The sequence below is a fragment of the Hyalella azteca genome, unplaced genomic scaffold (genome assembly GCF_000764305.2).
Source record: "Hyalella azteca isolate HAZT.00-mixed unplaced genomic scaffold, Hazt_2.0.2 contig6408, whole genome shotgun sequence".
NCBI classification, from domain to species: domain Eukaryota; kingdom Metazoa; phylum Arthropoda; class Malacostraca; order Amphipoda; family Hyalellidae; genus Hyalella; species Hyalella azteca.
Genome location: NW_025936571.1, coordinates 228,901 through 249,752, shown reverse-complemented (window position 1 = coordinate 249,752; position 20,852 = coordinate 228,901). Strand labels below are relative to the sequence as shown.

The following is a 20,852-nucleotide window of genomic DNA, read 5'->3' as shown; positions in this document are numbered from 1 at the left end:
ACGGCGACCAGAGAGTTTAAAAGAAGTAGAATGGAACCAAGTATTCAAAAGCAGGAAGTACATAGTATAAGTCATTTGGCATGTGACATGAATAATTCCGGAATCAGCTGTCATATGCTTAAGTAGAAGTAGAAATAGTAGAAACTTCAGCAGAATATCATTCAGTTCAATAAGGTGACAAAATTGCAAATGCAAAATAATGCATTCATCCACTTAAAAATAATCCAACCTATTCGTAAGATGGGTATATTTTTATCGGCTGGGGGATATCTTTAAACGACTGTAAAGAGGGAGCGGTCTTATATGGCAGGAAAATGTCCTCAGGCAGGAAAAGTGGACAGGGCATTCCGGAATAATGCAAAGTCATGCAATATGTTTGCAGAAACAGAATAGAAGTAAGGCTCTTGCAATATCTAATTTCAGCAACACTTCGTATTTTTTTTCCTTAACTAATCTCATGTTGAGGGCATAAAATTACGGAATTTACCTTCCCAAAGTGGAAGGACGACAATGTCAAGAACGTATTTACACACAAGCCGAGAAATGTACACCAATATGTAAGAAAAAATTCACAAAAGCATGCCTAATATTGTCGAAGTAATGCAGAGTTTATTATAAAAAGAAGTGGTAAGCAAGTTTTCATTCCAAAGTCGAGAGGTCATGAGCTTTTTCGCAACCACAATTTTGAATTGTGGAATGTGCATTACAATGAAAGAAAATCCGGCGCAAAGATTGTGGATGCTATTGAGATTATTGATATACAAGCGTGAAATTGCACAAAGACACCAACAGGAAGTTGAGTCATCCGAGCTTTTCATTCCCAAGACAAGGAATAGGTTGAAAAGTGTATTTACAGAGAGTCACGTTTCGGACATACTTTTGACAATTATTTGAGGTTGACCTCCTGCAGCTGAAGCACCAGCTAAAGCTCCCAGCCCGCCAAGATTTCCAAGACCTGCCAATGACTTGAGAGCTGAAGGAGGGAGACTTGATTTAGTCTGGCCGCTAGTAGCGTGAACAATAGTTGTTCCAGATGATCCAACAGTCTTCTGAGGGTTCTTCAATCCTGATAAAATAGAGGACTGTTGACCTGTTGCTAAAGATGACGACTGACTCGAAACCGAAAATTGTTTCAAAGCTGACGAAGAGAGCTGTTGACCCAAAGAAACGGCAGACTGTTGAGGTCTTGGACCTAAAGAAGTAGAAAGCTGTTGATTAGAAGATAGCGAAGGCTGCTGGGGCTTGTTGCCTGCAGATATGGCCAAAAGTTGACTTGAAGACTGTGAACCCGATGTACGAGAAGAATTTGGGTTTACTGATCCGGACGACTGCTGCTTACTGCCTGCCAAGGTCGACAGCTGAGATGACTTCAGAAGTTCGTGAATTTGCGACACGGAGAACTGGCTTGCTGCTGCTTGAGCGGGAGATTTGGCTAGGATAACAGATTGTTGTCCTCCAGGCTGATTCCTAATTTTGGCCAGAGTGTCAGCGATCTGTTTGTTCTGTAGGGAAATAGCACTCGGTGAGTTTTGTTGTTTATTGTCCTGTCCAACTTGTCTATTCTGAGAAGAAACAGAACCTGGAATAGAGAAGCTGTTTCGAGAGGGCTTTTCTGACAGCTGCTGGGAAGAACTATCAGAGTTTTGTGCAGCAGCGCGTTCGCGAAGAAGTTTCAAGATTTGTTCGCTTCGCTTGGTACCTTCTTGGCTTGGTGAGTGTGGATTTTCATGATTTGATGAAGGTGAAACTCTTCCTGGTGTTTTGACTTGGTTTTGGCTAGGCGGACGGAAGTTGTGGACCGAAAGCAGTGCTGGTTTTTCGTCGTTGATCTTGGAGGCAGTTTCAAGCCCGAATGGCGACGCTGCTCTTCCTTCAGGAATTCCAGGATTAGAATTCTTTCCAGCTGAGCTTCCGGCGGCTTGAAGCGGCAGCTGAATATCAGGGATGTTAGGAAACTGAACGGACGAGGATTTGAATATATTATCAAAGTTTACGTTTTTCGAATTCTCGGGCGATACATTTGTGAATTGTTGGGGTTCAAGTGAAAGGCTTTGTCGTTGTGACTCATGAGCCCTGAATCTGTCCTGACTCACTCCACCCAAAAGAGATGATCCATGCTTTTGCCCTGCAATGTCACGAATACTTATAGGAACACTTTCAACAGTTCCTCTTATGCGCGCTTTCGGGTCTCCGAAAGAAATTGAAGTCCCAACTACAGCGTGGGAGTCTGACTGGCTGGTCGAGAGTGTATTTGAAACTTGTTTTTGAATGTTACCGGTATTAACCGTGTTCTTCGAGAAATTATTTTCCTGGCTGTCGAGTGAACGGGTCACCAAATCACCTTCACCATCAAGGACCCCTCCAATGGCGATACCAACAGTATTAACCACATTATGTCCCTTGCTAGCGTGAATTTTGCCTACTACAGTCGTTCCAGGACCACCTCCATGTGTTGGCACCAAACTTGCACCTACATGATGTCTGTACAGATTATCGTCTTCTCGAAGATGTTTCCCGGTTACAGAAACTGCTTTGACATCAAACGGTTCTTTTGAGCCTCCGCGCACGTTTGAAAGCACTGTAGAACCAAAACCACTCGTAAGATCCACGTCCCCAACTGAAGTCCCAAAACCGGACACCCCAAAGTTTGTGAAGGCTAAGTTATCGTCAGTGAGAACACCTGGATCTCCAAATTGTTTTACTGAGTTTGAAGGTCTAAATGTTCCTCCGCCAGTCAGGTCAATTTGAGGAGACGGGGAGAAAGTTGATTTAACAACCTGGGATGCAGTGAACTCGCTTCCTTGGTGGATTTTGGAAGTGGTCTCCTGTAATGGCTTGAAGCCAAAATCAAGTTTCGGTGATGTTAGCGAACTACCACCTTGGAAGCTATCCAAGTTGTGGCTTGATGATAGAACAAAACTTTCGTCGCCTAACTGACTGAAACTTCGAGGTTGTTTTGAGGCCAAATTTCCAATATCGACAACTCCTTGATGTTTGGGCAGGCCGCTTCGGGAATCGAACACAGGTCCATCAGTCGCTCCACGCGCAAACGATTCTTCGAAATGAATTTTGCTAGCAGGAATCGGAGGTTCACCTGACCGGTCCAATGCCAGACCATTCAGCTTCCCTTCTGGAAGTTCTACGAATTTTGATGGAGTATTGTCAGAAAAAGCGAATACTGGGACCGCGCTGCTGATGCTCAGAGGACGGCTGTTGCCCAGAACAGCTTCAAAAGCTTGCATTTCTCGCTTCGTAACTGGAATAAAAAACAACTCGCAAATTTGGTTATCCTATAATTTCTTTCAAATTATAGCAATCACTACACACTATTTTAGTGATAATCTTGATTCATCGCCATTATTCAGATAATTGAATTAAGCTGTTTAATTTGAGATTTTTATTGAATAGAAAAAAACCTACATCTTTTGATAAACTTGAAACAGAAAAAATGTATGTTTGCAGGCTGATAGTTTGCCGATTCAGGCTGATGATAGAATCTGACGATTTTTTGGATTGTGGCTTCCGAATATTTCAGTTATCCTGATGTGACGAAGAAATGTTTGCCACAGAAAACGAATGAAATTTCCATCCCAAACTGAATATTCCTTGCAACTGAGAACCGAAGCGACTAAAAAATATTACAGCTACTGCAAATGTTGATTGTAAACTCATTTGTGAATGAAGTAATTTTAATTTGTTGTCTGCAAACATGTTAACTCTGAAAATTATAGTCGTGTGCATCGGAAATGCAATAAAACGTTTAAATTCACCATACGTTCGGATTGTGAGCCGACATTGTGACGTATGTTTTATTTAATTAAAGAGTGAATGTTGGTGTCATAAAATGGTCATATCAATCATTACTCACGCTCGAACTGCGGCATAGAATCCACGGCCATCACCATACAAGTAGCGAAGAAAAGCGTCCGTAGTCTCATCGTTCTGTAAGAGAGACATTTTACAGTGATGACTTGAAATGAGTGTTCATATCACTTGAAATGAGTGTTCATATCACTTGAAATGAGCGTTCATATCACTAGAAATAAATGTTCATATTACTTGAAATAAGTGTTCATATCACTTGGAATAAGTGTTCACATCACTTGAAATGAGTGTTCATATATTTAACTTGAAATGAGTGTTTAATGAGTTGAAGTGAATTACATCACATATAACAGACATGACCCGACTATGTAGCATAACAATGTGGCGCTATGCATAACAACAAAATTGTTCCACGAATTTTTAGTTGTGATGGTCGATGCTTGAATGTGTGGAGAATTTTTGTGAAGTGAAGAATTTTACTTTGCGTTAATTCTTGAATGAATTTGAAATTTACATTTGTAAGTAAATGTAGAATGAATTGACAATCTTTATACATATGATCAATTTAATATTCGTCTCGGACTTTGATTACTACTGAAGACATTTATAGAAATTTACAATCTGATTTCCTAAAAAACGCTTTTTCCAATAAGTAATTCAGTTCCAGATAAATAATTTATGTATGATCTTATAATTTTTTTTAAAGAGAGCTAAATGGCACAAATTGCATTGACTATCTCGTACCTTAGTAAAAAATTTAGAAGATAGTGTCCATTATTCTATCTTAGTAATCAAAAATGCAATGTATAAAAATTATGGAGAATATATATGTTGTTCGCAATAAAAATACGCATTTTCAGTATTACCTCAGAAGTAATGAAACTGCAGATGTAGTCGAGGAATTCTTTGCCTAAGAAAGCGAGACAATATAACAAGGTGTTGACATTAAAATCTGTTACCATTTCAAATCAATTTTGAATTTTGAAACATTAAACATCCGAAGTTAAAGATCTTCAGTGTGTAAACGGTCGCTTTACTTCGTCATCACCAGCCAAATTTCTGATTTAAAGAAAATCTTTGGATGAAATACAAGAGAGAAATAAATAAATGAAAAATTTGAGATGTGTATTTTTCACTACGACGTTTTTATGTGAGACAATTGCGGCATTAAACCATAAAATATTGTGCACAGTAAATGAAACTTTGAATGAGAGAATGAATTTAGGCGTCGCTGAAAATATTTTCTGAACTAAAAACCAACTGAACATTTGATTTAAGCTGTTTGTATCTATGAAGATATACTCCTTATTAAGTTAGAGGCAGAGGCGTGCAATGTCGAGGATCTGAAGAAAAAGTGATTCCGTTTGCGCAAGGTGCCTTGGGGCAAACATTTGACCTCAAGAGGAAACGTCTTATGATACAATATTCCTGCAGTTAACAATTCCACGGAAATAATGCAGGATAACATTCTTGCCTTTTATCCTAGTCAAGGAGTTATTGGCATTCTGATCTCCAATTTTGTTTGAGGTTATAATTGTGGATGGTGATTGCATTTGTTTTCTTGTCCGTATATGGGCGATACGCTCGTTTTAGAATAGTAGCTTCGGCATTGAAGAATAGGCCTGGATAGGCCTGTCGCCGGGTCGTTACTTTCTTTATGCGAGCTAAACGAGGTAAAAATGAGGCATAAAACGAGTGCGCTCTTTGATCTTCAATCAGTCAACACGTTTATCATAAAATAATTGCGTGGGTGAGCTTGATTAAAAGATTCGACAAGCTCATTTTACAGTCTGAAAATTAAGTATTAACTTACATGGACATCAATTGGGGTAGCGTTGGGGTCTAAAATGCAGCAAATGTGCCATATATCATAGCCATCAACTGGCTATTTGTGGCAGATGTCAAGTCACCAACTGGCTGCCGGTGGCTGCTTTCAAGTTAAAGACTATCTGCAGATAACTAACAGTTTGAAAACTGGCAGCAGATAGCTAACGTTAAGCCAAAAACTGGCAGCACATAGCTAACGTTAAGCCAAAAACTGGCAGCACATAGCTAACATCATTAAGCCACAAACTAGCAGCACATAGCTAACGTTAAGCCAAAAATTCGTAACACATAGCTAATGTTATTAAGCCACAAACTGCCAGCCGATAGCTAACGTTAAGCTAAAAGCTCGTAGCACATAGCTGACGTTGAGCCTATGACAGGTATCAGATAGCTAACGTTAAGCCACAAACTGGCTGCAGTTTTAGACATTTAAGCCACAAACTGGCTGCAGTTTTAGACATTTAAGCCACAAACTGGCTGCAGTTTAAGGCATTTAAGCCACAAACTGGCTGCAGTTTAAGGCATTTAAGCCACAAACTGGCTTCAGTTTAAGGCATTTAAGCCACAAACTGGCTTCAGTTAAGCAACGGATAGACTTCATGTGGTTGCATTTAGCATGGCAGTGCGGCCTGGCGCGCTACAAGCTCGCCTTTGGCATGCTCTGCGAAACGTGATAACAGGACCAACTGAACTGCAGAATACACTGCATTGGTAATGAGTGAGCCAAAAATAAGTTGCTGGTATAGACGGTAGCCCAGTTAAGGTAAGGCGTATGCCAGTTAATTAATACACTGGGTGAGGGCTACGAGTGGGTTGAGGGTCTGCAGTGAGGGGTGCTGGGGATATATGTATGTTACAGGTCTATGAGATGCGAAGGCTACAAGTGGGTTGACGGTCTGCCGTGAGGGGTGCAAGGGATACATGTATGTTGCAGGTCTAATGTTAGGGGGTGCGAGGGTTGCGATGGCTACATTTGGGTTGCAGGTATGCAGTAAAGGATGAGATGGTAATAAGTTGGTTGCGTTGCTGCTGTATTTATAAGGTCTAGTGCAGCAGAGTTTGCTCGGTGCCGAGGCAGGTCGAGAGTGAAAGTACGAACAACCTGTTGTGCTGAGTGACCTGAGCGCTGCACACACTCGCGACTCTTCCACAACGTCGTGTCAAAACCTTAACAAATTACGAGAGAAAACATCATCGCTTGCCATCGTCGTGATAATATGATGAATAAAATCCATGCTGAGGAAACAAAAACGAATTTTTAAAACTCATGTGTATGAACATGAGACAAAATATGACTGAACTAATTAACACCTTCTGTGTGCAAGCAGATGTTACCTTGAATACACTTATGGCAAAACACGAGAGTGTCATTACATTTCATTATTCTCTGGGAATAAAAAAGTATTTTATATGAGATATTTACCTAAAAAACATTAGATTTAATAAAACATTCTAATTTGTGAAACTATCAACAATATTGACTTTAAGAAATCAACCGCTTTAAAAATGATAGTCATCAATGCAAATGCAAGTAATTTATACACTTAGGCATTTGTTTTATAAGATATAAACCTGTCACCGGGACGAAAACGGCATAATTTTAATTTGAATTCAAAAAGTAAAATTTTAATTTCACTCGTCAAGTTCATTGATAGTTACGAGTAAACAAACACCAAAATAAATACATGATTTATACAGTAATATAACGAAGAAGTCGATAGAGTTCATGGTACTACGGAAGCGATGCGTTAAATCACGAGCGTTGATGGTCGGTCTCAATAGTTAGAATGTAACGGACGTGATTGCGTCACATTGCGTAGGTTGATTTTACGCTCGCCACGAGGGTGCGTGACTTGGGTCAATTGTCGTAAGCGGCCGTAGGTACGCCGGCATTATGGAATAAATTTAGATGTTTTACAATTAGCATAGACAAATAAGATATGCGGTGTAAAATTTTGAGAAACATATATTGAATAGAAGGTTGCATAATTATAATACTTGTTTCTAATTGTTAAAATGTTTGAACTGCCGTTCCATATTACTGTTTTAGATAATTATATCCTTGTATACTGAGCATTTATACTCAGCATGTATACGAGCAAGATTAATGGAGAATAATACAATTATTTGCTCAAATTGCTTCTCAGAACTTCATCTCATTCTCGAAATTTGAACTCGGAATTTAAAAAAAATAAATCTGTTCGGAGAGAAAAAGGAAGACGATGTGATACGATGACTTATTTTAGTAAAAATTTTTAGTACAATATAGCATAACAAACTTCAGTTTTCGCAGCCTGATGAAACAATATTCAAATTAGCTGCAAAATTTTTAGTATAGAACTACTTTAATAGAACTACTTTAGAATGCTTGCAATGTCCGGTGTATTTAATCATCCAAGCACTTGCATTTATGCATTAATTTATCCGTTCATATATAAATGTAAAATCTTCAAGGGGATCGCTGGTGCATTTTTCACATCAACAATTAATAGATTACGTGTGGATTGGATTCCAGATTTATGGCATCGCTTATAGTGAATGGCTAAATCTCAGATCCCTTCCAACCAAATAACCTGCTTTGAGTATCTGTTACATATATTTTGATTTAATTTAAATTATTAATTACTCTCGAATATTTTGAGGGAAGTTTATTTATAGACCAAAATATTCTAGCACAAGTTTCGTACTAGTTAGAAAAAACCGTTGACCTATAACAAATGATATAACTGTAAATTCTTAAATAATTTTTCACATACAAATGTGAAAATGAGGAAATAAATTATGTAAACTTGATGGAATAAATAATGCTGAGTTGTGGCCAACAAACTCTCTAAGTTGACGTTATGAAAACTAATCACAAAGTTGACATTTTTTAGAATTGATAATAAAATATTGAATATTAAGAACAAGGTCGTCTTGCTTTTGCAATGCAATTTCGTACTTGAAATATGAAAAGCGATTTAAGCCTGCACTCTCAGAGACTGTTTCGTCCAAGGTTCTTTCGACCATCTAGTTTTTGTTGCGTTAAGCGCAATGACATTGCATATGACACGGCGAAAAGCGGCAATGGAAGAAGTTTTAATGGGAAAAACAATAGCTCAATCAAAGAAGTTTGACGGCTTCACTTCACCGAGAAAAGAATTGAAAGAGATTTTTATTCAGTTGGTAAATTCCCATGTTGGAAAATGTTCTGACCCAAATCAACATGAATATTTTTTATCCTATATATGTATAATGCCGCCGCATGTGACAATTGAAAAAAAATTATTCAATGAAAGAGAATTGAAGAGTTCCATTGAAATTTTGAGGTTTAATTAATAAATTTCATAATACTTAATAATATTTATAAATAAATATTAATTAATTGACAGTTAATAAATATTACTAATTTTCATATAAATGATAAATTTGATACATATTAATTATAAAATAAATTATAAATTTGATGAATATTAATTGTCAAATAGACAACAATTTGATAAATATTAATTGCCAAATAAATATCAGAATGGTTATGTAATATGTGTATTAACGACAAATAAATTTAAATAGTGATGAATATTCGTAGCATTCGCAGCAGTAAGCTATCAAGAGCTGCAGTGATGTTGTCCTTTGTGATAAAGAGACAGTAGTTTAACATAGGGAAAACATGAACGCACCACGGACTCCTTGTCTTTTAGAAAACGAACCGGCGACTAATAAATATTTCATTTAAGATTAAGATGTGGCTAAAATGTGCATAAGATGAAGAAAGCGACATTGAAGTTATCGAATAAGTTTCACTGCCACAGTGAAAGTCACTTTTACTGTCAGGACAAAAAATAAGTTTAAAACTTGCACGAATAGTTAGTGTTGTACATGCTTCATGCTCCTAGAGTGACTCAGGCGGTGTGCTATGCATGTTTATTGCTCCTAGAGTGACTCAGGTATTGTGCTATGCATGCTTCATGCTCCTAGAGTGACTCAGGCGGTGTGCTATGCTCGCTTCATGCTCCTAGTCTAGAGTGACTCAGGTGGTGTGCTATGCATGCTTCATGCTGCTAGAGTGACTCAGGTGGCGTGTTATGCTCGCCTCATGCTCCTAGAGTGACTCAAGTGGCGTGTTATGCATGCTTTTTGTCTATTATAAAACGTTGTCTGTATTATGTAGCCTGGTAAGCAACGCTTTCATATAACATATAAATCCTCCTTACGTCTGTCGTTTTGAGAACGAAAACGCGCTCTTTCTGCAGTAGGCCATTGTGCTGCGGTCAGTCATTGTAGCTTCGTACCGGATGTTGGGCGAACGATATACTGTATTTTGGGCCTGGATTGATGCCGCGAGGTCACTGATATGATATGACTGGGCCTATTTCTTCAGTGCCGACACAACTATTCTATTCTATATGAAGCTCGGGCATTATCTCGGAGGATACTTGGAAATATGTGTACTCCAACACGCTGTTGGATATGAATAATATAATAATGTACCTGCGCATCCTGGGGCTACGATAAACTTTCCATTCATCACCTCGTTTTCACTTTTGATGCTAGGCTATTGATAGAGATCCTGCCTTCTCATTCGACTCCAGAAGCGATCAATTTACTGCCGTGTAACATCCATCATCACCGCTGTTTGAACATCCATTATATGAGACGCTGTGCGCTTCATTTGCCGCGAACGATGCTTTCTTCCATAAATCCATGGCAGGAGAAAGTTATCAGTTGTATGTGGTGCGTAATTAAAGTACTGGATGTTTTTGGATGTTTTTTATATACACATTCATATTTTTTATAAATTGGATGTAATTGGATGTTTTTTATATACACATTCATATTTTTTATAAATTGGATGTAATTGGATGTAATTGGATGTTTTTTATATACACATTCATATTTGTTATAAATTGGATGTAATTGGATGTAATTGGATGTTTTTTATATACACATTCATAGACAATGAGAAGCGAACTTCATGATTAAATTATACGAAGATGAAATTTTTTATACTGGATGAAGCTTTAAAAGGAAAGTCCTGGCACTGTGAAATTTCCGAAATATTTAAATACAAAATAAAGGGTTTGCTGAATTTTTTATGAACAGCGATTTAACACCAAAACATACACAACAACAATCACAAAATATTTTGTTTGCGTACGTACAAAAATTAAGCGTAAAAACAATATTAATTAATTGATATTGCCATGTTAATGTGCCTAACGATAATCATAATATTTTATGCTCATTAGCACCTTTCCGTTAAAATTATATTGTTCATCCTTCAAGTTTATTTAAATGCAATAAGTTTGAGATTTTGTCAATCCAGACAGTACATGTTTTTTGTACTTCGAAGTTTCGTTACCTTGACCCGAATTTCAGTAAAAAACTGTACAAAAAAACACTCCATTCGAAGCCACAGAAGACGAGAAAACATCAATTATTTATTTGACAAAAAAGTCCCCATGGGTAAAAAAAAATTTGCGACATGCAATATTTAATCATAGAAATTAGCAGTCCCTATGTTTTGGCTTTGTTAAAAAGGAAAAAAATATGAATAGTGGTCAATTGGCGTTACTTTGAATGTGTTCAACCTCAACCTAGTGTGAACGCGGGTAAAGTCATTAAAAGTGGCTAATAGCACCCGAAACAACAGGTTTTCTTTATGTCTGCACAAGAAATATTTGACCAGTTTTTTTCTTGACCTTGTGCTTGATTGGAGAAATTCAAGGAGATTATTTAGGTCGAACTTCATGATTTGTACAGCATTTAAGGGCAACTCGTCTATTTTTTCCCCCAAATTTTAGATAATAATGCGTTAACATGCAGTTCGTCTTCAATTGAAAAACTTTAATGTACGGCTGTGTAACATAAATCAGGTAGGTCCAGTTTAAAAAAATACCCTAGATATATGCATAACGATCACAAAAATGTTTTTTAACCGCTATCATGCGTGGTTAAATTATTAACACTTATCATCATCAAAGTAATTATCACGTCAACAACGGTCGGAATACATGTTAAACTTTTCAGCCGAAAAAGCTTTATAGGAATCATTGATCAATTCTTACTATATAAATTAAGGGAACATTGATCAATTCTTACTATATCAATTAAGTGATCTTTGATCAATTCTTACTATATCAATTAAGTGATCATTGATCAATTCTTACTATATAAATTAGGTGATCATTGATCAAATTTTAATACGAAAATTAAGTGATCATTGATCAATTTTATTATATAAATTAAGGGATCATTGATCAATTCTTAATATATCTTAATTTTCATTGATCAATTCCTAATATATCTTAATTTTCATTGACCAATTCTTAATATATCTTAATATTCATTGATAAATTCTTAATAATTAGACATTCTGCCCTCAGATTCCCCTGGCAAATAAACAGCGTCTATATGAATTTCGTATCCTCCTTTCACTTTATTCTACCTTGAATTGAACGCTGCCGCAGCGTCATGCCCGGGTGACCTCACAAGAATTACGCTGACTCAAAAAATGTCATAAGAAACCGAAAATTAATGAGAGATCATATTTGATCTGAATATCTTGTAAAATTATTTTTTTTGCATGCATGTTAAATTAATTTTTTATGGACATTAAGGTTCTGATGGGTATTTAATATAGATGCATATAAGAAAGTGCGAAAATTCTTGGTCGCATCGAATGTCAAAATTTAGTAATGCCGGAACATGGATTAAAAAAATGAAATTTCAAATATTCTTTATTAGCAAGTCGTATATTCCTATTTAACTGGAAAATACAACCATTATATCTTAGAGATTTGAACATTAATAAAATTGTCCTTCAAGAGACTAATTCCGTTAATTACCAATAAATGTATCATCAAATATAGCGTTCAATATTTGATACTTTATATTATTACGCCTCTTAATATGTTGTGAATTAAATCTCGCACTTCGTCCGATAATTGCAGATAACAACAGAAACAGTAGTTTTATTCAGCATTGCAATAAAACTCGTACGGTAATGCAATAGACATGATAATGAAGTAATTATCAAATAACCCGTGTCACTACCAATTAAAAAAAAACGAACTATCACTGCATCTGAACTATCTGAAAGCCGACCTTTTATCTGCCGGTGCATAATTTTTATCTTAAAAAAGTCGCACAGTTTTCTGAATTGGCATTTAACTCCAAAATTTAGTACGACAGAAGCCTAAAAGCTGAAATAATGATGCGAAGCATCTTTTTCTAAGAAAACATTAATTATTTAAATTAAATTTATGACTACCAATTCATTTATGAATTATAAAATGAGTATAATTTGTCTAATACTATCATACATCCTGCCGTTTGCGACATTATTTTTTTAGGTATAGTTATTTTCAATTAAAGTATCCATTTTACAAAGCGTAGTATCATAAATGCGTCACAAATTTATTCAAATTAATTCCAATACATTGAAGGTTTTCATGCATACAAACAAATATTAATTAGCCGATATTACAAATTATTGCTAACTAAAAAAAAAAATTCTCATCCATTGGATAACATTTTGGAATTATTAACAGTTATTAAAGAATGAAATTGCGTTTCTATGCAACCTGTTTATTTAAACATTAAGAAGGATATTTTTTGTCCCTACGATCGAAATTGTTTATCGCCTGATAAGTTGGTTTTAATTTTTTTGAGGCCGCTTAGGTGCCATTTTCCAGAGAGGTTGTTCGTTTTTTGAGGTTATTTGTAGAATGTGTTTGAATATTATTGAATGAAGACATTCACTGACCACTGGTTAGACTAACAAGGTCATCTCTGCCTTCACTTGTTGACCTCGAGGCCTGGACATTAATGAAGTGCTTTATGGGGTTTGCAATAAAACATAAAAATAAGACGAATTATTGTGATTCTGCTTTGCGGGGCAAAAATAAGCAGTATAGTTATATAAGACACTGTTTAAAATTTGTTATGAAAAGTTTAGTTTGGTGTTAATTTTACGATGCAATATTTATCGACTCATGTTGTTATTACGTTTTTTCGGCCGGCGTGAGGTGCAAATAAGATATTGTAATATTTATTTGCACATATATGTCTGGGACAGTTTTTAATGCATTTTCTCATTTATGGAAAAAATGCACTATTGTGCTCGCCATGTCCGTCTGTCCGTTCGTCTGTCTGTCTGTCCGTCTGTCTGTCCGTCCGTGACTTCACGTTTTCGTCGACGAGAAAATGCGCTCTCTGTCCCTCACTGCAGTGAGTACTGAGTTATATTTTTTTGTTATAACGACGTTCAATTAAGTTTTTTGTCGCGTCGAAGAGAAAAACGAAAAAAGGCGTAATTGCAGCGATTGTAAAAAGTATTTTGCGTACATCTTGTGTCGGATGTTTTTCGCTGCTAGTACATTGAAAAATAGATCGTGTTAATTAAATTTGTTGTTTATTTTACACGGAAGTTAACCGTTACCACCGGTTAATTATTTGTACACTTGAAATGTTCGCTTTTGCTACTAGTTTCATTTACAACTAGTTAATAACGACTGTTTTTCGTACCTGTTTTATCGGGAGTTTTTCGTAACAGTGACGAATAAGTATTATTGTGTTTTTCGTAGCAGCGAGTGTCGGAGATTGTGCACTGAAGAGAAGGAGAGAGTGCACGACCAGCGCTCGCACCGGTCGCTTAGAGACTGAGTAGCAGGCACCCGCATAGAGCATTCTAACATATGAACATATTTTAATAGGGCTTTTGCTTGTAAAGATACGTACACCTAAATATGACAGATACTGAATACTTATTTTCTCTTTGCTTTTCTTCCTGATACTGTATTTAATTATAATTCGTTGATGATACGGCATTTTTTATTCTAGAAATTTTGCGGTGTTAATGCAGTTTTAATGGAATTTTTCCGTTGATAAAGCAGCTATTTGCAAGAACCGAATAAAATTATTTCTTTATGTCTAAAATTAGTACTTAACTAGCCGACATGACATGTATTCCACTTCTGCAGAATCACACTAATTGCTTTAGCAGAAACTGTAATTGTAAATAGATACGATGCGCGTTCAATCAGTAAGTAATTCCACTTATAAAAGAAAGAGACTCCGCCGTGAAGGTTCAAGGCATTGCCATCAGTAGCTAGCGTGAAGCTTGTGTGTGTCGTAAGTTCCTTCATACTAAAGACCAGGCTTTATATGTTGCGTATGAGCAATATCCTGTCGTGGAGACTAGAACAAGAAGAAGGGTTCATGACTTAGAATTTCTGGAACGGAAATATCCAGGTTATGATTTGATTACGTGAAATGAACTTGCAGATTTGTAGGATGCAGCAGAATCAAAACAAGCAGTTCAAGTGGAAATATTTTTTTGCCCTGGATGCAATTATATGAAATTTTTTAAACAGATCATGCGAATCGTCTCATATATTTCGAGTGTAAACATTTTGTTCGCCATTACAAGAATGAATGAAAAACTGTAACAACATACCGGTTATTGTTAACTGAAATTATTGTTAAAGGAGGAACAGTTTCAGTGAATGAATAGTATGCAATTCTCATCATTAATGATAATTTGATTTGTTTTCCGTTGTTTTGTCCACAGCTTCCAACCTGATGATAATTTTCCCACACTATTTCTAGCTAATCACCAAAACATTTGCTTCGCTTAAAATATTTTGTAATTCTAATTTCAAATGAATTTACTTATTCTAGTGTTTATAAATAACCGTAAATTTGTAATGGAGCTTCCAGCAGAAAAAACTTCCCGTAATTAGAAATAATCTCCCATACTTTATAAGTTCATACAAGTAACTACAAGCTTGCACAAATACTATAATAAACAACACAAATGAATAAAACACTAGGTATAAAATACTTTTTACGATCAAAAATTCCTAAATATATTCAGAATCGTATGCACATCCAAAGCCGCGATGCTTCGTGAAAGGAAAAGTGAACCAAACTAGAACTGCTCGGTATGCTTCTTTCGTCACCATCAGGTCGAAACTTTTTGCTATCTTCTGGGAAAAAACTCGCAGCTCGGCATATTTTCACCGAATTCAACGCGCTGAGGTACCTAACGCCTGTTTAAAAAGAGTCCATACCTCGGTGACGTTGCACGTCTTTGTTTTTTGTGTAGTTCGGTTTCACTAGGATTTAATGGTACTGATCGTTGGTAGAGACGTCGTAGTTTCACTTATGTTAATAAGAAAGCTGCGTAGTCGCCAGCTTTTAGTGATAATAGTTGTTAGGGATTCAACATGAATAAATTAGCATTTGGGATTCAACCGTGACATTTTGAATGTTTAATGCATAAATCGTGTTACGATTTCAGGCAATAAAATTTTTCACAAATTCAATATTCATGTGTTTTTCCTTTCAAACTCTTCGTTCGGCGCTTATTTGAAATTGTGTAAAGATTTTTGTGTGGATTTTATTTAATTTTGCAACTCTGCGACAAGGCAATCACTGATATTTAACTCACAGAAAAACAAAAGAAACAGTAAACATTAGCGGATCAAAATATTGAAATTCAACAAAGAAATTTGTCGTGCCCCTAAACATGAAATTTCTCACGCTCCCGATCCCCTCGTTTGCGTGGCGATAAAAATGGCTTGGTGTTCATATATTCAGCATTGATAAAATTGCATTAAAATTTTGATTTGTGCTTTATATGTGTTATAAGAATATTTGTCTATTATTCAATATCATTCAAAATTTATTTGTACATGTAAGATAAGATATTATTAAGCATCTATATTAACTGCACGTGAATTTTCGACGAAACTCTTGTGTTATTCAAAATGCGATTGTATTGTAATATTCGTAATATAATAATGTAAGTTGTTTAATGTATGTATGGAGTATTTTTTAGTTATTTTGTAAAATGCGGGCATTATTTTGCATTCCTGTGCGTGAAATTTTCTTTGTGGTATCCCAAGGATTTGCAAACAATCCTAGAAGGAAAGGCGAGGAATGAAGGAAAAAGGAAAGTTGCAGCGTCGTGCTCCTGCAGCAAACTTTTACCTGCCTTCAGAGTGGTTCTCAAGAACTGGTTCTGCAATCCAACTGCAAGACAAGTTATATTATCGAACTCGAGTATTCAAAAGATGCCGGGGTTGAATTAGGATCTAAGATAAGTGTGAATCAAATAAAATTTTCCGTCTAACTGATTCCCTCATGTCAGAAGTGTGAAAATTTGTTTCGTAATACATTTTTTGACCTAATATGGCTATTCAAGTTCCCAATAAATAATATTCATTTTCAAGTGAAAAGAATTAATTCACTTAGATTTCACAAATTTAAATATTGTATTGAAATAAGTTGTACATTTGGCATTATGGATATAGAACTCAATAATTTAAATATTAAACTAACAAATGTTATTTTTTTTAATTATTTCAATTCCGCTACAATAATAACAAGAAATTTGTTAATAAATGTATCCCTAGTTTCCGACAAGACCTGTGTCAAAAGAACAGCCTCTGCTTAACAATATTAATATAATTGGAAATTGTACGTATATTATTTTGTCATAACACCTGCATGAGTACAAAGTATATTCCTAAAAACACTGAAACGGTACTGTTTCTGTAATTCAGGAGTTAAAAATTGTATATAATTTTAAATATGAAATTTTTTATTTCATTGAGTTATCAAAAGTCTATGTAGTTCCATTTCTCAACTTGAGATTTGCGGCTGCTGAGAAATAAACGCAATTCCTCGTTAATAAATCATTCCATCTACAACATGAAAGTAGATTCCTATAGGCAGCTGAATAAAAAGTTCTGCAATGCTCATGAATAGTTCTGTGATGTCCCAGATCTGCGATTTCCTTTGAGAATTAGTACTGTTTTGCTCTGGAAAAATCATTCTGTGATGCCCCTAATGAACTAGCTCGGTGATGTCCTTTAAAAATAGTTCTGTCTTATAATTTGAGAAAAAGTTCAGTGACGTGACTGGAAGATAATTTTTTAGTCATGTTTAAGATTAGTTTTGAAGAGATCTATGATAGCAACAATCAGTATTATTCAATTCAAGTACCTTTCCTACTTTACTTTGAAGTTATCTACCTACTTTTTTTATCTCGTTCCGCGTGAAGGGTATGAAGATTGAAGTGAGAACTAATTATATAGGACTAATTATAAAAACAATTGTTCCTAAAAATAAAACTGGGGTCTCATGAATCGCCATTTCCACCCTAAAATCTTTGTGGCTCAACTTCAATAGAAAGTTGGAACCGGACCTTGCATAGAGAAATCTAATACTAAAAGTAATGCAAACGAATGTTGAAAACCATATATTATATTATACGCCATGATAATAGTATTATAATTTATTTGAACTATAATAGAGAGTTCATAAATAAAATAAGTGTTGAAAATATTGTATAACATTATCGATGTTTCTGAACCTTTGCTTGTACGATAAAAAATCATATTTTTTCGTGCAAATGACAAAGACGAATAAAAAAAATTGCAGCCGATTGCCTAATAGAACGACATAAAAATGAATTCATATGGGATGAATAGAGGAGGCTATGAAAGCCCATGGGCATTCTCCAGATAAATAGAATAACATATATTCAGCCGTAATGAAAAATAATCTAATATACAGAACAAAAATTAATAATAACAGCATAAATTCATTATAACAGCATAAATTCATTATAACAGCATAAATTCAATACAAATTTGTTGCATTTGAGCCGACAAATATCTTATAAGTGTATTTCTCATCTCTGACTGATTAAAGACCGTACAGTAAGGAAAAGTAAGACTTAAAACTAGACTTTTGTTACCGACTACGGTATTTAATTAAGACATAAATATAATGCCCATGAGCTAAATTATTGTACACGTGTTTGCGGATGGTGCAGCGGACGACTTTCCATGATGACGCGTCAGACTGGAACCTGTTTGGGGCTGCGGTGTTACGTCACCAGCAGCTTTCTCGCCGCGGGGTACGGGCAAATTTCCCCCATCGTTGCTACTTTGTGCTAGCATATATGATCACTTTTACTTTCGATTATTGACCTAAAATTCGAAGTAAGCAGGCAAGTCATGCTAGTGCCCACTCGTATGTGCCTAGGTTCTATATTTAATAAAGTTTCGGTGATTTTAACATGTCGTCTGAATTATTATTGAATCGTCTTTCGCGTTGAAGTTAATCTCTATTTGTCTCCTTTTAATTGTAAACCTGCTACTCATTTGTGTATCGCAGCGTTTTAAATTGACTCAAGCATTGCCAGTTTCAAAAGTTCATCATTTATTTTTTTTATTCATTTTACATTTAAATTTTTTGCTCGCATTAAACTCTGGTACGAGATTACCTGATAGACTTCTACATGCTAATCTCATGATGCAAAATTAGATTTGTGTTAAGTATTAAAATCACTTGTTTGCCAAAATCGCAAGTGAACCAGGAATTTAAAAGCAAAAACAATACCACAAAAATTCACCATATCTTATAAGAGAAAACGTTTCGAAGTTCAGCCCCGAAACGATTTGCCGATGGAGCTGGACTCCGAAACGTTTTCTCTTATGAAGATATGGTGAATTTTTGTGGTATTGTTTTTGTTTTAAATTCCTAGATTTGTTTTAAAGTTAAAACGAAATAGGATAATTTTTTTATTAGAAATTATTAATAGTATAATTTCGTTGGCTTCATATATTCTTCCTCCGCATCGTAGTCGTATAGGCTGCTAGCCCATCAATCTTTATTGAATATTATCATTAATGCAGAACTCCATTAGGAAGAGAAAGATCTCCAAGAGGGAAACTAGCGAGAAAGTCCCTAACGATAATCAGGTCTTCTAGAGGCGTTAAATCCCCATCTGTCATTTGCTGCAATCGTGAAAAAAAAACAATATATATAAGGTTTTCGAAACTGATGATGAGATAAAAATTGAAAGAATAGGTTCTTCAAGAATGATTATCAATTAAACTTATTATGAGATTAAACTTGTCACGTTTTCTAGTGGTGTTAAATCCCCATCTGTCATTTGCTGCAATCGGGAAAAAACAGTATATATAAAGTATTTGAAACTTTTGACGAGATATAAATTGAAAAACAGGTTCTTCAAGTGTAAGTAACTGCGGTAATTCAGTATATTATTTACATGCTCTCAAGTTTAACTTATTTGATTTGACCACGTGTTAAATTTTTTATTATACCTGAACGATCATTTGTGATTATTGTAATTTTTGATAATGCGCTTCACTTATCCACTCGCGAATTAAAATTTCTAAGTGACCAAAATACCCAGTCTTTGAATCATGCGAACCAAAAATTATTGAACATTAATTTAGAATTCATTTATTTTGATGGTAAAATTTTATGTGCTTGTGGGACACTTCCGCTGACAAAATACATGGATATAGAATTTTGTATATCTGCTAATTTGAAAAAAATCACGTGTCGTTCACTAGTTAATCTAAAGAGAAAGTACATTTCGTAAGATTTTTATCAATGATATCGAAGAGAATTGTCGTTCAGTCGCGAGTGAAAAGAAATGAACCATGCAATTTTAGAGCAGTTCATCGACTGAATTTGTATAAGTTCCCCATGTTAATGATTTAAAAACATGAGACGATTTACTATGAATGCTGGAGGTCAATAAACTCTAATGCTCAATATTATTCAAGATTACATCCTCCAACTTAACTGAAAATATGATAGTATGAGAGCATTACAACCTGTAAATAAATTCATGTTATAATTTTAAATAAAGTTTTTTTTCGGAATATTTAGTCACTGTTCTATTCGTTTTATATCAATTGAGGAGAAACCGACTGATAAATTATTGTTCCTTTTAGATGGATAACTTTACGCCGTCACCTTCGTGCTGATCTCGTTACTCCTTCACCTTCGTGCTGATCTCGTTACTCCTTCACCTTCGTGCTGATCTCGTTACTCCTTCACTTTCGTGCTGATCTCGTTACTCCTTCACCTTCGTGCTGATCTCGTTACTCCTTCACCTTCGTGCTGTTCTCGTTACGCTAAAAAATCACATATCGTTCACTATTTAATCTAAAAAGAAAGTTCATTTTGTAAGATTTTAATAAATACAGTGCATAGCAGTTGCTTAAGCGTGATTGTGTACATTGCACTGAGCCCCAATCGCGCATGTAAGTTGATCTGAAATAGTTTTATTTTTCTTAGGTTCGTAAAACACAAATACTAAAGCCAAACTCACAACTGCAGAGTCAGTTTTTTTCACTTGAATTCATTACTCAGAAGCTGTTCTC

General features: G+C 35.4%; 1 protein-coding gene across 1 annotated transcript; it reads right to left on the bottom strand.

The window, feature by feature from the left end:
* Positions 1-860: 860 nt before the first annotated feature.
* On the bottom strand, positions 861-4,882 carry LOC108682926. Its single transcript, XM_018172183.1, has 3 exons — positions 4,692-4,882; positions 3,869-3,942; positions 861-3,256 (listed from the first exon to the last, which is right to left on the bottom strand). Exons 2-3 carry the CDS (start codon positions 3,936-3,938, stop codon positions 861-863), a joined length of 2,466 nt encoding a protein of 821 aa, XP_018027672.1. The 5' UTR covers positions 3,939-3,942; positions 4,692-4,882.
* Between the last annotated feature and the right edge of the window lie 15,970 nt (positions 4,883-20,852).